This window comes from Balaenoptera borealis (genome assembly GCF_965194805.1).
Source record: "Balaenoptera borealis genome assembly, chromosome: 5".
Classification (NCBI taxonomy): Eukaryota; Metazoa; Chordata; class Mammalia; order Artiodactyla; family Balaenopteridae; genus Balaenoptera; species Balaenoptera borealis.
In genome coordinates, this window is record NC_138862.1 from 81,360,657 (window position 1) to 81,383,369 (window position 22,713).

Consider the following 22,713-nt stretch of genomic DNA (forward strand, 5'->3'; position numbering starts at 1 on the left):
CTGCAGAGATGACTAGAGCCCCCCGCCTTCTACTTCCAAAGAGCCCGCCCAGAGGAGAGTGAACTCCAACTTGCTTTTTCATTCCAGAAGCTCAAATCGCAAAATCTCAGGTTGGGGAGATGCTTTAGTATCTCATCTAGTTTAACTTCCCAGCTGGTTCAGAAATTCCCCCTGTAATTTCCTGCTGAAGCCCAGGGCTGGAGGAGAGGAGGTGGGGAGAGGCAGCGAGACCAGGGCAAGAAGACAGGAGGAAGGCAGGTAACTGCTGGCGTGCTTTGCCATCACTCTTGCCTTCCTCTCATACCCCAGGGCACTAGCTCTAGGAGTCTGGCTCTGTCTGCTCTGAGCACATGATCCCATCCCACCACACCTGGGAAAGCCTGAGTCTCATCCCCACCTCCCCTCAGGAAGAGGCAGGGACAGGTCAGGGGTCATAGAATGAGAAGATGGATGGAAAAGGAAGAAGGCACAGAGGAGAAAAGGCAAAGAGAATCAGACAGGCCCTGTCCTCATGACTGGCAGTGTGAGAGATGGGACTCATTAACAGAAAGTCTCTGAGGTTGAAGTGCACGGGGCTGAGTCAGACCAGAGGGAGGAAGAAAGGGAACCAGTCCACTAGACCAACTGCATCGTCCCAGTTCCCACTCAACCCCAGAGTGTCTTTATGGGATCCCTGCAGCCACATTGTAGTTCCGTGAGCTGGGTCATGCGGGGGAACCACCAGAGAATCACAGACTCTCAAGCATTTGATCAACACATATTGATTGAGTATCTCATATATGTCAGGCTACTGTTCTAAGCACTGGGGGAGGTGTATCAGTGAGCCAACAGACAAAGATCCAGGCCCTCATGATGCTTTCATTCTAGTGCAGACACACACACTGCAAAGCATAGTCAAGTATGTGTTAGATAGAGATGTGTGCTAGAGGGAAAATAAAGGAGGGAAAGGAAGTATTGGAGGGAGCTGCAGTTTTAGCTGGAGGAGCCAAGGAAGGTCTCCCTGAGGAGGGGACATCTGAACAGACACTTGAAGGAGGTGAAGGGAGTGAGTCACGGGGAAGCACCTTCCAGGCAGAGGGAACAGCAAGTGCAGAGGTCCTGAGGGATGCCCGGAATGTTAGCAGATTAACTAGGAGGCCGGAGTGGGTGGAACAGGATGACTGAACAGATGAGGTTGGAGTGAGTAACAGGAGATGAGATCAGAGAAGTAATGAGAAGGGACGGGGCGTTTGCAAAGCATTATCAAGCCTTGCAGGTGATTGAAAGGGTTTTCTCTCTTTTACTCTGGAGAGGTAGAGAACCATTGGAGATTCTGAGCAGAGGAGTGACATGATTGACTTAGGTCCTAACAGGATCACTCTAGCTGCTGCGTTGAGTCTAGACTGTAGGGATGCAAGCAGGGATACCAGTTAGGAGGCTATTAAAATAAGCAAGACAAGAAATGATGGTAACTTGCACCAGGGTAGCAGCATTGCAGGTGGTAAGAAGTGGTTAAATTCTGGATCTATTTGGAAGGTAACACTGGTGGACTGAAGTGAGTCTCAAAATAGTTCTCTCTCTTTCAACTTCCCACCAAGACCCCCTGGCAGTTGGATGCCCAGCCTCTTTGTGAACACTCCCAGTAATGGAGAGTTCACCCAGTACCTTAAAACAGCCACTCCACCACTGGGGATGACTGTTAGAGAAGGCATCCCTCCCGCACACAAGGCATCTCTAGTCTGCCAGGGAAATTTTCAATCCAAAACCTGATTCTGCTCTTCTCTCCCCTCCCCCAACCCAGTGGTGAGGTCAAAATAGGCCAGCCCTCAACTCTTCCCTCCCTCCATCCCTCAGCTTACTTCTGCTGACCGGTGGAGTACCTCACCCCCATTTCTTCTGCTGACTTCTGCTTACTCTGTAGCTGACCAGGGCAGCTGACCAGTGGAGTACCAGTTGTACACAATAGGCCTTCAGGTATTTGAAGGTACTATCACATCTTCCCAAAAATCTTCCCCAAGCTCATATTTCCTAATTTCTACACTGTTTCTCATAAGGAAGGTTTAAATCTCCACTCTGGTCAAGCTCTAGTTTGTCAATGCCATTCTTAAAATATGGCATAGAACTGAACCCACCCCTCCAGGGCTCTTTAAGTATCCACATCAGGGAACTAGTTCTTCCTGAAATCTGCCCACTCCGCTTCCTGAAAATGCCCACCTATTTACACAGCCCAAGATTGAGTCTAATTCTCCATTCTTGAACCACATCGTTTGCTCACATTGAATCTTGGACCCAACTAGTTTCATGAGCTCTTTTCCTTTGGAACTTCTGCTGAGCCCTGTTCCCACCATTCTTCCCACTTCCTTACCCCCATCTACCACTTCATCTGCAGTTTTGCAATGGGTTATTTTCTACTTTAAATGAAATACAATTTAAAAAATCGCTGTTGGGTTTTAGCTTGCTTATTTTGACCCAGCATTCTACCTGGTGCAAGTAACACCATTAAACCTTGCTTCAGTTCTCCAACCTGTGTCCCCAAATCAACCTTACTATGAACATCTTAGATGGTGCCCAAGACATGCAAATGCTTTCTCAGTCCAGTGTGTTTCAGTGGGACTCTCAGTGCACTGATTCATTAGCGTCCAACAATTCTGTGAGGTTTTAGATGGAGCCTGGCCTTGGTACCAAACAAAAGGCTCACTCATTAGGCAAACGTACCCTTCATGAATTTCCTGTTCCAAGAGTCCTGGACCCAGGACTTGATACAAAGGAAACAAAGGAGATGCCAAAAGGAATCTGAATCATAGTGCCTGAGAAAGGACCAACACAGTGACTCTACATCCAACTGAAACTGACTCCCAAGGGGTATAGATGAATCCGAAGTTGCTAAAGCTGTGGGAATGAGGTGTGGGAAAAGAGGGAGGAAGTAAGTGCCTTGGTTTGTAAGTATTTGTAGGATCACAAAGAAGGAGGGAACAGGAGTGCTTTCTATGCTAAGTCAGAGCACAGAATAGGGGAAGGAAGGTGGGTCTAGGAGGAGGTCAGTGTTCAGTGAGCTTTCTGCATACCTCTGGCTTATCCACGGTCTGTGTTTCTTGTGAGCTTTGTGGTCAAGGCAGAAATAAAGAGCAAAAACAAATAGTGAGTGCTTGATGAAATGCCAGTATATTGTACCAGCTGCTTCTCACACTCTGCCCTGCCCATCTTCCCACGGGGTTTGATTTTGAGTCTTGCTCGTAAAAACACATCTTCAGTTGGCTTCTCTCCTTGATGTTTTCTAGGAGATGGATCGTATTGTCAACCAGATGCTACACATTGCCCAGTATCTCGAGTGGGATCCCACGGAGCTAAGGCCTGTGAGTTTCCAAAAGCAAGGGGTGACTTTCCAGTGAGCTTCCAAGATGAGAGTGGGACTTGGAAACACATGTTTACGGTGCAGGCTGTCCCAGATCATCTTCTTAGAGGTGACTTCTCTGGGTCCTACACCTTGATCTCCCACTTCCCTGATAGGAAAGATTAGAGGCAGCAGGGGAAAGTGTAGACTAATTCAAATAATAATACCTCATAATACCCCCTAACGCTTTCACCAAAGCTAAATTTTTATAACAGGAGCTCAGAGATCAGAGAATTTAGAGCTAGAAAGACTTTTAAAGATTTTTCTCAATCATTAGATAATATTAATAATAAGAATTACATTGGGGGCTCCTATGAGTCCGATATAATATTTAGCATTTTATATACATTTTCTCTAATCTTCACTACCATGCTGCGAACATAGCAATACTAGTTCCATTTTACAGATGAGCAAAGCAGAATCCAGAGAGTTGGGGTGGCTTGTCGAAGTCCACACAGGTCAGGGCAGAGCCAGGCCTGGACCCCTGTTCTCCTCACCCCCGTTTGCTCCCTCAATGCTCTACTCACTCTGAATCAGAGGGGAAAGGGGTAAAACCCAAGCCAGAAAACACAGAACAGAAGAGAAAGAAAAGGGCAGCAGGGCCCTTAAAAAGGGCAGCAGGGCCCTGTGGGCGGGGCAGGGGCGGGGCAGAGAAGTTGAAGATGAAAGTGGACATTGGTTGCTCTATGGATTCCACAGATATTGAAGGAGATGTTACAAGGGATGGACCACGACCGGGATGGCTTGGTGTCTCTCCAGGAGTGGGTCCACGGAGGGATGACCACCATCCCATTGCTGGTCCTCCTGGGCATGGACGACGCTGTAAGTTGCAAGCTTGAGGTCAAAGACCTCTCACCTTTCAGAAGCATCAAGTTCCATGTGGAAGTTAATATCCCTGGCTTCTGCCCCGGACTTCCCAATGGACAGCCCGTACGCTGTAGGCCAGCCCAAAAGTCCTCTCTTTTTACCTATTAGTGCCTGAAATATTCATTCATTCATTTGACAGACGTTTACTAAATTATTACTAAATAAAGATACTGTTCTGAGGGCTACGAGGGAACACAGGTACAATATTCACCCACCGGAAACTTATGCTCAACCAGGCAAAGGGCAAAAAATATTCAGGGAAGAATTCCATCTTTTCCACAAATTAGATTTAAAAATGCTAAGAGAGTTGGGGAAGGAAGGAAGGAAAGGAAGAAAGAAAGGAAAAAATACTGATTTGTTGTGAGGCAGAGGGCGTTCAATGATAATATCTTATTTAACAATCAGAACAACCAGATAAGGTAGATCTTTTTTTACCCATTTAAACAGATGGAAAACTGAGATTCTGAGTCCGGAGAGGAAAAAGAATAGCCAGCATTTATTTGTACTTGACTCCAAAGAACCTGCACTTTGGAACATCTCACACTTAGGAGTGAGACCAGTGGAAGATACTTTGGAGGGTGTTTGCCCTGGCTCTGAAGGATGTGTGGGATTTTGATATCCCATTCTTGAGATAAAGATAAAGACCTAGGATATTTGATCTGGCTCTCAAGGATGGGTATGATTTGGCTGGTAGAAGAGAGAGTTTACAGCCAGGAGAATAGCTTGATCAAAGACCCACATGAAAGAAAGTTCAGGGTATATTAGAGAAACCTCCCAGTTTTGATCAGAGTAGGGAACACACGTAGAGGCTTAATGTGAAATCACTGGCATCTGACCTGGTCTGCTTATTTACCATGAAAGTAGCTTCCATACATTAGGTAGGGAAGATTAGAACTAAAAGTACAAATGGTGACATTAGCGTTTACCAGTACAGTCACACGGGTTGTAAGACAATACCTCTTCAAGATTACTGAAATGTCAAAGAGAGGGACAGAACAGGAGGTTCATTTGGGTTAGCCTCTAGCTGATGTTGTTGCCTGTGCTGTGTCCATCTGACAGTTCTGCAATTCAGGACTAAAGCTGAGCCCTCTTCTCCAACACTCAAGGACTAAGAATCCTGAAATTATCTCATAGCATGTCCAGCTCTTTCCAAGTGCTAAATAGAAATCAATGAACCAGGATCTCCTTTTTCCTTATAACCCTAGAAGGTCAGAGCTGGAAGAGAACTTGGTGCTCCCTGGTCTGTCCCCTTCATTTTTCATACCAAGGACCAGAGAGGTAAAGGCACTTGCCCATGGACACACACCTAGTTAGTACCAGAGGCCATCTTCCATATTCAGTAACAGCAGACTTCTCGTGCAGTGATTTCTTACCAAGAACCTACTGTGTGCACGAACCCACATGAGCTAGGACCTGGGGGTGCTCAGATAGGTTAGGTATACTTTCTACTATCAAGGCTCAACATTATAGCTGAATCAAAGTGGAAGTTCTGCTTGAGTGCTGTTCTAATGCACCTGTTTTCTCTCTGAAACATGAAAATAGAGATGGGACATTTTAATCACAAGGAACCAATTTCTAGTTCTGTTTCCTATTTTGGACTTGTTGAGTCCAAAGTGCCACCAACTCTTTGCTTGGAGGGGATCCACTGTTTTATGGCTGGAAGAGGGAGAGACATTATTTCTTCAACATTCTCCCCAGTGTCTCCCCCTGATGCCAAATCAGCCTTGTACTAAGACCATACTTTACCTGAGGAATAATGCAAACAAAAAACAAATGTGCATTTGGTTTTTATTAATTGAAATTTTATGCATTTATTTGAAAATAGGCACTAAATTATATGTTTTCACATTCATAGTTGGGGTTCTAGGGAAAGTGTTCCTCTATGTTTTAAAAGCCACCTTGATTGTTTGGCTTTTTTCAAAACCCACACGCGGCCACTGAAAAGTCTGGGGATCTCTGAATGGCATGTATGAGAAACAGTCTGTCTCCCAAGGGAACTGCAGCCTCAACACAAAACCTGGCGTGCATAAGGAACGTTACTTCTACACCCTGCAGCCGCCAACGTGCAGAAATAAAGGAGCCACATGATGGTGCTATAACCCAAGCAGAAATGTTACTTTATCCCAAGTCAGGGTCCCTTTGCTTCTTACCCTGTATCTATGAAAATAGCTGACGCTCCCTTTCTCAGATACTAATTGATTGTGCTGATAAAGGTATTTCAGGTCAAATGACCGTCCCTTGGGCTGCATGAAGAAGGAGCTGGGTCTGCTAAGAGTGCTGTAATTTCCCTTCTGTCCATGAAGGAAAACCCTGGTTTGTGGAGGTACAGGAGAGGCATGGAAGGAGCATGGGCTCCGAGGCCAGCAAGAGCCCCCAGTGTGACTACGGGCTCAGCTTGGTCACTTATTATTTGTGTGGTCTTGGGCTATTTATATAACTTCTATGAGTCTCTGCTTCTTCATTTCTAGAACAGGTATAAATCTACCTCCTTACACGTAGGAAAACACTCTTTACTTATTTTTGTGTCCCCTACTGCCTAGCACGGAGTAGGAACTTAATAAATGTTTTCATTTACAATGTGTCGGGCACTGGATTAGGAGCTTCACTTATAGTATTTCACTTAGTTTTTACAAAAATCCCTTGAGGTCAATGTTTGTCAAAGAAATGAATGAATCGATATTTAAGTGGATCATTTAATCAGTTAGTGAACCCATTTACTAAAGTAGAAGCCATTAGATAAAAAGACTTTAATTCTGTAAGACTCAGGTTTTGGAAGAAGCAGGGTTTTGAGGTGGTAAGAAGAACTTATCCTGGCCCCAGAAGGAGACCAGCATTTGAAAAAGCATGTGGGCTCCTCTAGAGACCATTAGCGGAAGAGTTGAGCACAGGAATGGGTCTGGCCACCATGACCAAACCAAACCAGAGGGACGCAGAAGTAAGAAGTGGGTTTCAGTCCAGCACGTTGGACTGCATGTACCTGACTCTCAATCCTTACCACCTTACAGTACTTTTTACTACCCTTAACAACAGCCCAAGAGTGTTACTCTTTTGATGGAGCCTATGACAAAAGGTCAAGGACACCATATGTGGAGGGATGCTCCTGAAGCCGCAGTCTCCAGCAAGCCTGTGCTCCCAGGGGCTGGAAGGTGGGAGCTTTGGTGTCCAGGGAAGGTGTGTGATTATGTGAGGCTCGGCTTATCTGGTGGATGGAATGAATTTGCTTCCAAGCCAAGTCAGGGGGAAATGGCTTAACCCTCTTTCTGTCTCTGTCTCTTTGCTGTTTTATCTGTGCACAGAAAGGTGATGAGAGCAGTACATTGTTTTTACTAAGCGAAGTTTTTCCTGATTATAAAACTAGTACCTCCTCACTGTAGAAAATTTGGAAAATACAGAAGAAAGTAGAAATTAGAGAATAAAATAAATCCATAGTGCTGCTAGCTATAGCTAACCTCTGTTAACAGTTTGGTGATTTTTCTTCCCGTACAACGTATCATTGTATAAAACCGAGATCATAATAGATCATCAAATTTGCATTCTGCTTTTTTCCCTTAGAACTTAGTAACATGAGCACATTCCCAAACCATTCAATGTTCTTATAAATATCTTTTTGATGGCCACTTAACATTAAATCATACAGATGTACCACAAACCTTTTGGTCATTTTGAGGCCTTTAGGATATTTTCAGTTATTTTAAATAATGCTGGGTTAAACATCTGACAGAGCACAGAAATGCTCATCTATCTTTCAAAAATGATTTCTTTAGGATAGAATCCAAGAAAGGAAATTTATTAGTTGAAGGTTGTAAACATTTAAAGGATAGATAGATGGGTGATAGATGATAGATTGTTGATAGATAATAGATGATTGTTAGGTAATAGATGATTAATAGATGATTGAGAGAAAGAAAGAAAGAAAGATTGTTCTGATTTCTACTCCCCCCACCACATACTCCACTCAGATGGCCCTAATTTTTAATATTTGCTTATTTTAGAAAATACACACACACGAAGAATTTTGTTTTGATTTGCATTTCTATTAAAATAATCTTTACAACAGTAAAATAAGTGAATAACTTGTTTTCCAAATATGAGAAGAGACTCTTTTTAGAAAGAGTGGGGCTGCCTGCATCTCATTCCCTTGCTGTCCCCGCAGGGCTCCAAGGGGGACGGGAGACACGCCTGGACCATGAAGCATTTCAAGAAACCAACCTACTGCAACTTCTGCCATGTCATGCTGATGGGCGTTCGGAAGCAAGGCCTGTGCTGCATTTGTGAGTAAACTTCCTTCCAACCCCTTTTCCCAGGAACTGTCTTGCTCTATACATGATTGAGCCATTCCCAGAAAAGTTTAGGCGTCTCTGCTTCCTAGCTTGAGGGACTTGCCATATTATTCCAACAGCAGAAAATAAAGCAAAACTTCCATGTCCTATTTTTGTTCTACCCAAGTCAAATGGACAAATATTATCCTATTGGAGTCTCGTCATAGGCCACTGACTGCCTAGAAAAAAAGCTATTAAGGTTCAAATGTAATTAAAAAACATCTCATAATAATTTCAATTGAGTTTTGCTAGTGAATGTTTTGGTTGGTCAGAAGAACCTGTTTTTTTTTTTCAATTAATAAGCAACTATATTCATATATACAATGGAATTAAAATTATCCATTTGTTTCACTTTATAATCCATTTAGTAAAGTCAGATTGGAGAGGAGAAAAAAACACACATGGAAAAGGAAGGAGGGAGACTGGAAAGGAGGACAGAAGAAAGAGATGGAGGAGAAGGAAGAAAGATGGGGTCATGTAGGAAAGAGGGTGGGTTTGCGGAGCAGGAGGAGAGGGGAGGGGCTGCAGCAAGAGGGCTTTGTAGGACCCAGGGTGCGTGGGTGCAGAATCCTGCCCCCCACCTCAGGAGGCAGACAGCAAGCACTCAACCTGAACCCTCCAGGGACTGGGGAGCTGCTGCTGCAGCGAGGGCCGTCGGGTGCGGGGCGGGTCACCAAAATGTTTTATCTGCCATGCACACAGGAGCCAGGCAGCAGGCAACCTCAGCCACAAAGGTCATCGTAGCAGAGCTGGGCCCAGTGTCCACCAAGAGCAAGCGTCAGCAGGCAAAAGTAGGGACCCACCTGTCTTTCCAGCACCCATTTCAAATCCAGCTCTCACCCACTTTTCATAGGCCCAGCCTCATTCCTAGTACGTTCTAGGCCTGTTGACACAGTTGTAAACAATAACAACAGCAGTCATTTGTGGAATAGCTGTTCTGACCCGCACACGTGGTGCTTTATACAAATTATGTAATGCTGCAAAGAGAAAGCAATTTTCTTCCCATTTTGCAGAAAACCCTGAATTTCAGAGCGGTGAAGGAACTTACCCTAGATCGTGTGGGTAGTTACAAATGGCAGAGCCAGAGTTCAGGCCCAGGCCTGCCTGTCTCCAGAGTTAGGAAGACGCCAGCCTTGCTATCTACTCCCCAACATCCTGACATTCAATACTGTGGCATTGGCATAGCCAGGATGACTCCTCACTCCCTTTAAGCGGAAAGCACCTTTCTGGGGATGTTTTCCTGCTGCATTCACTACCCGCGGTAGAAGGCAGTGTGGCAGGGTGGAGGGTGCAGGAGCATGTCTGGGAGATAATCATGGACTCTTCTCAGTGAACAACTGGAGACTTGAATTGCCATTAGGCAAGGCCAGCTCCATATGTCCCCTGCCCCTGACTGGCCACGCAGAGGGAGGCACGGGCCTCAGCTGGGGTGGGGGGCAGGGGGATGGCTGACTTTCCCTACGTGGTCACTCACAGTCACTCTTCTTATTTTTATTTTCAGACTGTAAATACACTGTCCATGAACGCTGTGTATCCAAAAACATTCCTGGGTGTATCAAAACGAACTCAAAAACCAAAAGGGGCGGCGAGGTTGGTGATACGTATTGCCTTGTTCTCCTGCATGCTGTGTCCCAGGCAACATGTCCATCTCCACAGATTCCTGGGCAGGAAGGGACTTTGGGAGCTTTATACAGTCCCTTCTCTGCCTTGAGGACCACCCTTAAACCATCTTGTTCATCCATCAATCCATTTAGCATCTCCCTGGTGCCCACCGTGTGCCAGATCCTGTGCCAGGGGGTTTGCAGGTTAAAAGGTGGTCCTCAGCCTGGAGGACTGTGCAGTCTAGTGGGAGGAGACAGGCATGTAAGCAAAGCGCAAAGTAGCGAGCTGTACAGTAGCGATAGGACTGTGTGGGACATACAATTGAGGCACCAAGGGTGGTGGACAGGGAAGCTTTCACCAAAAAGATGGCGTTTGAGTTGTGTCTTGAACCCAAATCAGCAGGATTTCATAAGGAATCAAGGAGGACAAGGCACCCCAGGCTGGAGAAGCCTCAAGTGTGAAGGCACGGAGACGCGGCTTATTCTCGGATCTGTACTTGGTTCCGTGTGACTGGGATAGAGCATGCTTAGAGGGAAGCGGCAGGAGATGTGCTGCAGAACTGGTGAGATCCAGGTCTCGTGAGGCCAGCTGAGGACTTGGGAAGGGGCTTCATGTGTAGCTAGGGGGCCGCTGAAGAGTTTTGGGTAAGTGAGGAGATGTTTGGGTGTGCGAATTAGGTTAATTGCTCTGACCATGGTGCCAGAGAGAGATCAGATCAGAGGGGATGAAAAAAACTTTTCCAACAGTTCAGGCAAGAGCTAATGCTGCCCTAGGGCCTGACTGGGGTGGGGTCTGCACTCACCCACTGTGCTCTGCTATGTCTGCAGGAGCACAGTGATGGCTCTGTCTGTGCTGAGTGAGCATCCCCCAGCCATGCCAGTTGTTGAGTGTTTTGACTGTCCCACTGGCTAAGGTGGAAGACATAAAGGGAGAGTCTGAGAGATAATTTGGAAGGTCCTACCACCAGGACCTGGTGACAGTCATGTAGGGGATGAGAGAGGGAGAGAGGTTGGAAATGGCTACCAGGTTTCTAAGGTGGCCATTGGCTGGTACCATTCACTGAGTCTGGAAATAGACTCTTCTTCAAATTAGCAGGGGAGAGGCACTCCGAGTTCCTGCAGAGGGAAATCCCCATTGAGGAATCTGAGTCAGGAGATGGTTAGCAGGTGGGAGTGGTATCCAGCCCTCCCCAGTAGGACTCCGAGAGAGAAGGGCACCTCCAGGGACACGCATGCATGCCTGTGAGACACCGCATGGCCTCTTGTCTACTCCTTCCGTACCACGCCCATACACACACCGTTCCATGTCCATGCCTTTTACCAGGACATATGGTGCACCTCCTGGGCTCAGGCCCTAAGCCTGCACTCCTGCCATTGCCACACTTGGAACAGAGAGAGACCTCTGAGGGACCAGCAGGGCACATTCACGACCTTCTGAGTCTCCAGGGGCAACCTAAGTCTTTAACCATCTCTTCTGATCCTGGAAGAGGATGGAGAAGGCAACGTGGTATTGGGAGACTACCGTGGACTTGGAGTCAGGAGACCTGGCCATGAGTCCCTGCTTGGCCACTTACCAGCCTTGGAACCTAGGGCCAGTTACTTAACCTCTCTGCAGCCTCATATTTTTTCTCTGTAAAATGAAAATAATAATAATCTCAGAACAAATTCATTGTGACCATGTAGATAACAAATAGATTAGCAAACTGAGTTCTTTATACCCTCAGGGGTGAATGGCAGAAGGAGAAACTACAAAGTAAATGTGACACATCTTCTAGAGCAACAATTTTACCGAAAATCTTTTGGAAGGAGGACACAGTAACTTAATTGATAAGCAATTTAAAACTTTTATCTAATACAAACATGGATGGTATCATGCAAATATTCCATGTGTTTTTAATATTGTGCTTGTAGTTGGCACTTCAGGCTATGTCCCCACGTTCCCCCAGAGTCCATATCCACCCCTTCTGCTATTCGGGATACCCTGGTGAAAAAATTTTTGAGGAGTTCTATAGAATTCCCGGGGGACTTAACTGAGGGCTCAGATCCCCAGAATTTGGTGTCATGGGTCGCTTTGCACTTACAGTCACACACACACACACATGCATTCCCACCTGCTTCCCAAGTTCCTGGGCTGCTTCAGGGGCATATCCTGGCCAGGAGGCAGGTACAACCCGCTCTCCAGGAAACAGACATGAAAGCCGCTGGCTGATGACCCACACTAACCCTTTGGGCTTTCTCTCTAACTTCCTTCCTGAGTGCTTCTCAACCTTGGCTGCATATGATAATCACTCACGGTGCTTTAAAACATACTAATGACGGGTCTCATCCCCAGAGACTCTAATTTATTTTGTCTGGAGTGAGGGCTGGGCATTAGGACTTCTAGATGCTGCCCAGGTGGTCCTGAGGGGCTGCTAAGGCTGAGAGGCACCGGCCCATAGGAGACAGAGGGGGAAGGGATTTCCCATCAGGGGCACCCTCCAAGGGTCAGGACTGAGCCAGGAAGGCCCTTCCAAATGTGCTGTCTCATTGGATCCTCCCAGAAAACCCAGAGGTGGGGCATTTTATGCCAATTTCTGCAGATGAAGGACCTGAGACTCAGAGAGGTCCAGGAACTGGCCAAAGGTCACCCCGCTGCAAAGTGGAAGATCAATGACTCCAACCAGTTTTGTCTGTAGCCCAAGCCCTCCTGCGTTTCCCTGCACCCCGCTGCCTTCCAGAAAAGGGCACACACAAACACATCCCTTTGCAAAGAGTTCCGGCGACAGACAGATGAACTGCCAGACAAGACGCTCAGAGGCTTGACTGCCAGAGGGTATGAACTGTTCAAAGAGCAGGCAAAGTGGCTTTCCGTCTATCTCGATTAGCATGATAGAGGTTAGGTAGGGAGTGACCACACCGGTGCAATTCAGCGAAGCAGCCCGCCACCCAGAAGTGCATCCACTAAACAGGAACCAACCCTCTCTGGCCTCCCCGCTCCCTGCGCTCCTCCCAGACCCTTCTCCTCAGGCCCAGGGCCCAGGGCCCTGGGATGTGGTTCTGCAGCCTTCCCTGGTATCCTTCCCTTCCCTTCTGCAGGTGATGCAGCACGCGTGGGTGGAAGGGAACTCCTCTGTCAAGTGTGACCGGTGCCACAAAAGTATCAAGTGCTACCAGAGTGTCACCGCGCGGCACTGCCTGTGGTGCCGGATGACGGTGGGTTGGCGCCCAGGGCAGCCCTGCTGCTTTTCAGTGTGGTTTTTTTGCTCAAAGCTTCAGCCAGGCAGCAGTGGACATCCTGCCAGAGGGCATGAGCAGAGCTATGTGGGCAAGGCTAGAGAGGGAGCCTAGAGCCCCTGTTCAGTGCCCTAAGTCTAACTGCCTCCAGTCAATCACCAAGATGCCCAGAGAGAGGGCACCCCCCAGGGCTGCTTAAGAAGAAGCTGACCAGTCTACTCTCTTTGTGGCCAGGCAGCTGTGAGCAGCAGGCTGGACCATTAACTTCCTTCGCCTGGGTGTCATCTGGGCCGGGGGCACTGACAGAGTGGGAGAGGAATTAGATACTCAGTCACCTGCATCAGAGGAAGGCATACTCCTGACAGCAGCCCCACTGCCTGGACAAGAGGCCTGTGCCCACTGCCATCATCCATGACAAATGTCCACTTCCTCCTTGGACACCTGGAGCTGCCCGACCTGCCTTCCAAAGCAGACTCAGTGTCTTGTCCCCTTGACTGGGTATCAGCCTCCAAAAGGATGTGTCAGACTGCAGAACTCTTAAAATGCAGAGGTCGAGTCATGGGGTTTACCTCCAGCCTCTCATGAGTTTGTTCAACAAGATCTCCTTCCTTCCCGTGTCTCAGATCCTAGGGAGCAGATATCCCATGGGGGCTCTGGAATCCACATGGGGGTGCCATACAGACAGGCCACAGGCCTGCTTGGGACCATTTTGCTCCAGCTGCCATGGGCAGCACTTGGTCTCCTTTCTCTGCCCACGGCAGACTTGGCACCCATAACCAAGCACACACACCCGTATACACTACACACCACACACACACACACTCTCTCTCTCTCTCTGCTGTACTGTGAAAGCCAGCAGTGCATCAGGATTTAGGGGAGCACTAGACAACCTGCCTCCCTAGTAAATTTCTAAACCCTCATACTTGACATTTCCTTGATCACTTTCACTCACTCTCATCTTCATTTTTTCCTCCAGTTTCACCGCAAGTGTGAATTGTCAACTTTGTGTGATGGTGGGGAGCTCAGAGACCATATTTTGCTGCCCACGTCAATATGCCCCATCACCCAGGTAAGTGCTGCCACCCCGATGGGGCTCCGGCCCCCTGCAACCCCAGCTCATGTTTCAGATGCAGGCAGCGTTCAGACATTCACATCCCTCAGAGGCCTCCCTCAGCAACTCTTAGGATTTGTGTTTTCAGCCCAAGTTTAAAAGAGGTCAGTGCTGCACAGTCACATTGTGAGGGGAAACTTCCCTGACTGAAATGATTCCAACCGCTGGCCACCCAGAATGCTCTGAAATGGCCCAGCAAGGAAAGCGCGTTCATTCTAAGCACCTTGCAGGCAGATCACGTACATGGAACCTCAGTCACCACCTGTGCACAGCTGGGCTTCCCAGGCCTCCCTTGTCCCTGTCACCCTCTCTCCTGTGTCCAAACATGGACCTTCCTCTGCCGTGAAGATTTCCACCTGGGTGTCACAGCCCTTCTTGGAAATGAAAGATGCAAAATTAAACTCTATTTATCCCCATCTGAAACTTTTTCTGTCTCCTGTGTTGAAGACCCCTCTTTCAAGCCAAGCACCAAACACCTTAACTGTTCTCTTTCCATGTTAAAGATGCTGCTGAGTTCCACTGATTCCTCACATCTCACCCTTGACTTGACCATCTTCTTTCTTATTAAAAACTAAAGAAAAAAACCCACCACTTTAAAAACTATTTGGCAGTATCTACTAAGTTGGAAATACACAAGCTCTATGACTCAACAATTGCCCTCCTGTGAGAAATATGAGCATTTATTCCACCAGAAGACATGTACAGGAATGTTCCTATCAACTTTATTCATAACAGTCAGGCACTGGAAACAAGCTAAATGACCATTGACAAGAGAATAGGCAAATAAGTTGAGGCAGATTAGTATAATGGAATAATGCATTGCAATGGAAAACAGCCATGCTTAGACGCAAAAATATGGATAATCCCAAAAATATAATGCTGAACAAAAGAACCTGGACTCAGAAAAGATATGGTCTATGATTCCATTGGTATGATATTCAAAAGCCAGGCAAAACCAATAAGGTATCAGGAGTCACAACAGAATTATGCCAGAAGAGGCAGTAGTTACAAGGGCATATACGTATGCAGAAATTCATAGAACTGTAGATTTAAATTTGAGCATTTTACTATATGTGACATTAAACCTCAATGAAATGAATAATAAACATTGAAAAAACAAACAAACAAAATAGGACATATGACTTAGTATTACATCATTTAGGTAGTGCTTAACAGAGAAACCAGATCTGAGACCTTGCTTCTCAAAGCTCAAGCTTCTAAATCAACAAAGTAGATTTCTGCCCATTTCAGTGTTTCCTCTGAAACACTGTGTCCCTTCCAGTGTCTCGAAGTTAAAGTCAGGGCAAGTGACGACAACTGCCTGGAGAGTCCTTGAGAAACCCAAAGGGAACATTTCTTTTTTTACATCGAAAGTCCCACTTTGAAAAACTTCTCTCTACACTATACTGGTTTTCTATTCTCTTTCTTTATATTAACCATTTGTTTTTCTTCTGATTTCCTTTTTTGTAGTAGGCATTTTTTTTTTCAAAAGATGCTTGTCTTTCCTCTCTTTTATAGGACAGGCAAGATGGGAAGTCTGATGGTAGCATGTCAGCCAAGGATGAACTTGTAACGCAGGTACCTCGGCAAGCCCCAAATCTACTCACTCGTTCTAAGCTGGTCCAAGGCTGTGGAGGGGAGAACAGGATTTGGCTTCTAGAGAAACACATCTCAACATCTGCTTTCTTATCTGATTGATTATATCGCACAGGACACTGTATTTCCAGCCTCTGGGGTTACCTTTAACAACCACACTGTAGGCAAGTGGTGCGAAGGGAGGTTGGTTGATCCCGTGGCTGGCTGAACTGGCTTTATCACCTTTTTAGGAACACATTGCATAAAACTTCAATATGCATACTCTCTGAATAATAACAAGAATGTGGCTTAAAAATAGACAATTAGGTTTTCCAGGACTGCCAAGCTGTCTCCAGAATGTGATCTGCCAGAACAGAGTTAACTAGATCCAAAAGTTCTTCTTCATTCTTAAATGTATATTTCAGAACTCATTTTTTTAGGTGGATTCACCAATGAACTTCTCTTTGTGCCTTTCACAAAGTTCCAGGGAATGCAGGAAAGGCAGCCTGGTGAGGTAGAACAAGTACCAGAAAAGGAAATAGAACACTGGGGCCTTCTCCTCTGCCTCTGAACCTTAAGTTTCCTTGTTTGAAAGGGGACATAGCAATCCCTGCACTGCCCACCTCCCATAGATGCTCCAAGATTCAATGAGAACATGTGGATGAGTGTAAAACATAAGCAATGATGCTTAATGTGGGAAAGCTCTAGACACCTTGAAAGGGAGAAAGTCAGATGGAGCGCACACACACACACACACACACATATATACACACACAGTGCAGGTATGTCAGTTGTTTACAGCTGACATCTATCTGGTTATCCTGCATCTGTTCTGATTGGGCAGTGCCCATGCTCTACAGGTTGTTAAACATTTTGAATGTCACCCCCAGAGATAAAGAATTACTCCTTAGGCTCCAAGATGCTTCTGGGTTTCACACAAATAATCACCCTTGGCAGATGAGAAAATTCCTAAAATTTATAAAGGGTGCTGCTGTCCGTTTCAAACAATATGGCCCTGTGTTTGGTGAATTTTTAGCTTGCAATCTGGAAAAGTAGGCATTAGATAGTGAATATGGAGCAAAGCTGCATCTCTGTATCGGTGTGTCCTTCTGCTGAAGACACAGGTATTTACTGAGTACCCACTCTTGTATCTGGGGCAATGGGGCCCTTGGTAGAAAGGTTATACACACACCCGCCCTGCTCCTGAGGCATTAAAATCCATTTGATGTTTTGTGATATTTACCTGAGAAAATAAAAAATAAAGACATATACAAATAAGGGATAACAGAAGAAACCCAGAAGATATTATTGGGTTGGCCAAAAAGTTGGTTCTGGTTTTTCATAAGATCTTCCGGAAAAACCCGAACGAACCTTTTGGCCATATCAATATATGCTTCAAGTGCAATAGTTTTCGTTGCAGTGATCAAGGAAAACTTCATAGAGGAAGTAGCTCTTGAATTGGGCCCAGAGAATGAGGAGTTCTTTTTTAAGAGGTTGCTAAGAAGGAAGTGGGCATTTCAGGGCATTAAGGAGGAGAAGAAACCAGTGTGAGCAGCCCCAAGGGGTGGGAATTAACTCCCTAGAAGGTAATAGCCAGGCTTGGCTGGAACTGCAGTGAAGGTTAGAGTAATTAAGAGAGAACAGTAGATTGGGGCTGCACTTAAATGCCTTGCATGCCAGCTTAGGAGATCTGGATTTTATCCTCTGGGTAACGAGACGTCTGTAAAGGTTTCTGAACAGGAGTGGTATGACTAGTGATGTCCTGGGAAGGAACTGCATGGGGGCAGCATACAGGGCTTCACCTGAGGGGGGCAAGGCCCAAGCAGTGTGGGCACTGTGGCAGCCGCCGGAGATAAAGAGACATTCCAGGGAAAGAACTGGCAGGACAGGGTCTTCCCTGGATGACGGGATGAATAATAAGAGTAGCCAGGAGAGAGGGCCAGTTTTGTGGGGAAAGAAGATAGGTCCGGTTTGGAGCGTGTTCTGGTGAGACATCTGGCTGAAAGTACCCACTGGACAGTGAGAAATGTGGAACCAGGGCTCAGGAGGAAAATGGGGGCTGGAAATGTGGATATGGAAGGTACTGGGGTGGAAGTGTAGTTAACTCCATGGCTGTTATTTTATTTAGGTGTAGGACCAGATGGCCCTAACTTTTAAGATCGTAATCAGCTGTATCCCCCACAAAATCTAATCTTGTGCTGTGGGCACAATGCCACACCATTGTGAATAATTTGAAGTTGTGATGCCATTGCCCCATCTCTGATCCCGACTTCAAATGCCTGTCACCATTAACACTACTTAAAGGCCGTTAGGCTGGAGACACTTAGCTGTTTAATCCCTCAGAAAACTCAGCCAGTGGACCAGCACCTGCTGCCTCCTGACCTCCTCTCCTCCATGCCTGGACCCGCTTCTCTCCCGGGAGCTGTCTCAGCATCCACTCTCATCGCATTCCTCCTATTGGCTGAAACAGAGCTAATTTCTTTTTCTTTTGCCTTTTAAGTATAAGATCATCCCCACCCCGGGTACCCACCCCCTGCTGGTTTTGGTGAACCCCAAGAGTGGAGGGAGACAAGGAGAAAGGTATGTTCTCTTCTTTCTCGAGATGGAGAGGCTAGGCCAACCGTAACCGAGTGGGCTGTGGAGAAGGCAGACCTGTGGTCCAATCCCAACCCTACCACAGACCGCTTGATGACCTGGTCCAAGGGACTTAATGTCCTTGTGCCTTGGTTTCCTCCTCTGTAAAATGGAGGTAATAATCGTTTCTCCTCCCACAGGGGTTTCGTGAGCGTTAAACTAGACACAGTGCTAGCCTAGGGCCTGTCACGTGGGCCATTATAATGTTTCCCGGAATCAGACCAAGTTCTGAGACGTCCGTTAACTTCCCAGCCTTGCAAGTCTTTTCTTGATTTAAGAGACGTGGCAGAGGCGCCTGGTTGAGACCTCCTGGCCTATCCCACCCTTGAGAAAACAGGGGACCCGTCTCATCAGTGAAGGGAACGCCCAGTCTGTGGGAAGCCCCAAGAAAAGGGGAGGGGAGGGGTGGCAAGGGGCAGAGCAGCTCTGCCTCCCAGGGTTCAGCTCTGGGGCAGTGAACAGATGGCAGAGTGATCTGGAATCCAGGTTTTAAAAAATAATAAACAGGGTTTAAGCAAGAATTATGAGAGCCCCCACCTCAGTCCTAGGGGCAGAACACCCCTCCTGAGCTGACCTGATTAGCCTCAAGCTGGAGCCTTGAAACCGAGCCTAGATGTGGTCACTGCCCCCAGCCCTCCTCTGCCCCAACCCCACGTCCTGCGTGTCCTCCTGATCCCGGGATTTGGGGGACCTTTCCATAGAGAGTCCCTTGGTGCCTTTGTCTAGCCCACAAAGAGCAGAATCATACTACCTAGAACATACAGAACATTTGGGAGAAGGTCTCCATGAAGGAGAAGGCTTTAGGAGAATGGAAATTCTGTTCTCCGGGTTGCTCTGTCCTGTCCTCTGTGCAAGGGGTGCTACTCCTGGGGTTGGAGACTAGAGTCCTGGATGGTGGGGAAGACCTTGAAATGGGGTGAGGGCATGGGTGAGGCCAGCCAGGCCTGGGGCTTCAGGGTCTGCAGGACCTGCATGCACTCTTCTCCCCTCTTGGGTATAAATGGCCCCACGTTCCCACCATCAATGGGCTGCAGAGGTACTTGCCCTCCTGTGACTTCTCACAATGACATTCCCCTTCTCTGTCTCGGTCTCTCTCTCTCTCTCTTTCTTTTTTTTTTTTTTCCATAGAATTCTTCGGAAATTCCACTATCTGCTCAACCCCAAACAAGTTTTCAACCTGGACAATGGGGGGCCTACTCCAGGGTATGGAGATACGATCTTTACTTCTTATTTCTCCCCCGCCCCCTTAGATCTCTAAAAAGATAGCTTTTGGGGTCACTTTTTTTTTTGTCTCTTTCATCGGTGGACTTGTGCTTCCTGCCATTTCACTTCTTTTCTCTTCTTTCCTCATATCTACTCTTATTTCCTCCTGGAGATACTCAGGACCACCCATTATGGCTAACTCTGGGAAGTAGCCTCCTGTGCTTTATCCCAGAAAAAGTTGTTGATTTTGTAAGAGGGAGAAATTGCACATGTCATTTGTTGGCTTGACACGAAGGGTGGGCTGGTAGATTACTTTAACTTATTTGCAAGGCCATATTAGCTGGTATCTTCATACTGAATCATCAGGGAGAAGGAAAGAGTTTTCTTACCACTGTCTGTCCGTGTTTCAGAAATCTGTACAGCTGACTCAGAGTTCCACTGCATGTTCTGTTGTGGGGGCCTGTAAGGATCAAGACAATTGGTTGTTCAATGAAATCACTTTTTTCCTGGATCATCCAAGTTTGAGGTTGTTAAGCTCCCCCTGGCCCTTCTCCTCCTGTCATTTGCCTATTGGCTATTTCCTTGCTCATCAGCAAAGTGTCAAGGAGACAGGGAACAATGAGAGGAGACAAGGCAGCCCCTCTGCAGCTCAACCCAAGGCCTATGGGAGGAGCTGGTCCTTGTGCTGGTGGTGGACATGATGTGCCCTGTAATCAGAGGCCCCTCCAGCATTAGGGCTGGAAGGTACCCAAAGACTGGTACCTTCTTACCAGCCAGAGACAGTGCACTAGAGACATCTGCCAGCCGGCCCAAAGCTATCTCAGTGCCAGGTCCTCAGACCTGCACCTGCTAGGCTGGGCTTTCCAACACACAGCTGCTTTGCCCAACATCTGAACCTGCATTTCTACTCTGGGCTCAGCAAGACCTTAATAGGGGCTGGAGTAAGGACTCTAAAAAGGAACTCTGTCCCTGTCTTTGCTTTGACACAAAGCTATTATTAATGGCAGGGTTGGTGGAAGACCCAGTAAAGGGGAAAGAAACATGAATGTAGATTCAGCACCTCTGCCGTGACTTACCTGTAAAACTAACTTCAAAATAGAGCCCACCCATACAGCTGCGTGTGCCATCACGGTCACCATGATTGCCAATTACTGCTCCATTGTGACTTGTGACTGAGCAGCAGCCCACAAATACCTTTACCAGCCGGCTCTCTTTTAGGGCATTTTAATCCTTGAATACAGACAGTACTCTCACTTAACTGCATCTGTTCTCAATTGGTTTTGCCCAGGATGACAAGCCTGGTGGCTACTTCTAGAGCCACTGTGCCCTGAGTATCTCTCTCTGCTGTACATGTCAGCCTGTAATCAGACAGGCTGTCTAGCTGAAGGGAGCCTCCATTCAGAACCCACTTCATACAGGAGAGCAGAGTTCTTTAAGAGAAAGGGAGGGGACGGGATGTTAACTTGCCCATGCATGCATTGGTGACTCAGAAGGGGTCTTCTCAGATCACCATGCAGGGCAAAGAGGAAATACTGAGCTTCAGCTTCTCAAGCCCCACCTCAAGGCCTCCACAGGTCATGTCTGTGCTAAAGCGGTGGTTCTTAACCTTTTTTGCACCAGGAACCTATTTGGCAGTCTGATGAAGTCTACGGACCACTTCTTAATATTAAGATAATATTTTTTAATGTATAAAATGAAATATATAGGAGTAACAGGGAAACTCATTATATTGAAAAGAACAGTTATCAAAAGGTTAAAAAACAAATTTGTGATAGGAGAATATATGTGATTTACTAAGACATTATATAGCAAGTTCCAGAGACAGGTCTAATAGCTATTGTAAATTAAAAGCAGCGATGAGCAGAAGTGATGTAAAATATCTGCCACAACTGTAGGAAAACATCGAAATACCTGTGATTTCAGCTGCTTAACAAAGTCACAGGTATTGTTAATACCTCTGTGATTTGTGGCCTACATACATAACTGAAGGAAATGCTAAATTTCACTTAGAGCTTAGGGAAGATAAGAGTGTAACATTTTCTTCCAGTTCATAGCCCTCTGGATTCTACTCCCAGACCCCTTAGATATGCACCTCAGGCTAAGAGCCCTGCTCTAAAGGGTTAAGGCCCCTGAGGGGAGATGGTGCTCACTCCACTTAGGTCTGGGTGGGATGAAGATCCAGCCAGCTCAGTGCATCTGACTTAAAGGGGAGGTCGTGAGGACAGAGCAGGTGAGAGAGCTGGAGAGGAGTCAGAATGCTGGGGGTTAGTTGTATCAGTGCCAAAATAAGCAAACTATGGATTCCTCTGCCTAAATCACAGAGAATTTCTAGAAAACCATTTTCTGTGTTGAATGTTGAGTCAGCATCTCCTTATGCAAAGATGGCTCCATGGGATTCATACTCAATGGCATTGCTTAGTAAGTTCTGGTTTCATAACATTAAGTGACCCTTTCAACCCCAAAAGGAATCAAGGTCATAACATACTCCCAGGGAAGGGAGCGGGCGGGGGACTCTGACTCAAGGATTGTCAAAGGTCAGCCTGTAAACAAAACCATTTTGGCCTTTCTACTTCCAGACTTAACTTTTTCCGTGATACTCCAGACTTCCGTGTTTTGGCCTGTGGAGGAGATGGGACAGTTGGCTGGATTTTGGATTGCATTGGTAAGAATGGGCTGGAAGGGCCTTTGCAGTTGACTTATCATAAATATATTTAAAGTCAGAGGAAGGCAATAAACAAGAAAGAGAAATGGAGCCATGTTTTGTTCATCCTTGTTTCTACTCTTGGACCAGTGCTTGACTAAATATCTACTTCGGGTGGA

General features: G+C 46.6%; 1 protein-coding gene across 4 annotated transcripts in view; it reads left to right on the forward strand.

Moving 5' to 3' along the window:
* Positions 1–22,713, forward strand: part of DGKG (diacylglycerol kinase gamma) — a 165,596-nt gene that overhangs the window by 42,465 nt on the left and 100,418 nt on the right. For 2 of the 4 annotated variants that reach the window (XM_082392943.1, XM_082392946.1), the window contains exons 7-16: positions 3,258–3,332; positions 4,070–4,192; positions 8,391–8,508; positions 10,058–10,146; positions 13,233–13,349; positions 14,347–14,439; positions 16,000–16,059; positions 18,557–18,636; positions 19,819–19,893; positions 22,470–22,555. In XM_082392943.1, coding sequence (XP_082249069.1) covers positions 3,258–3,332; positions 4,070–4,192; positions 8,391–8,508; positions 10,058–10,146; positions 13,233–13,349; positions 14,347–14,439; positions 16,000–16,059; positions 18,557–18,636; positions 19,819–19,893; positions 22,470–22,555 — 916 coding nt within the window. The remainder of the gene's footprint in view (positions 1–3,257; positions 3,333–4,069; positions 4,193–8,390; positions 8,509–10,057; positions 10,147–13,232; positions 13,350–14,346; positions 14,440–15,999; positions 16,060–18,556; positions 18,637–19,818; positions 19,894–22,469; positions 22,556–22,713) is intronic. The other 2 variants (XM_082392944.1, XM_082392945.1) reach the window with 2 other exon arrangements.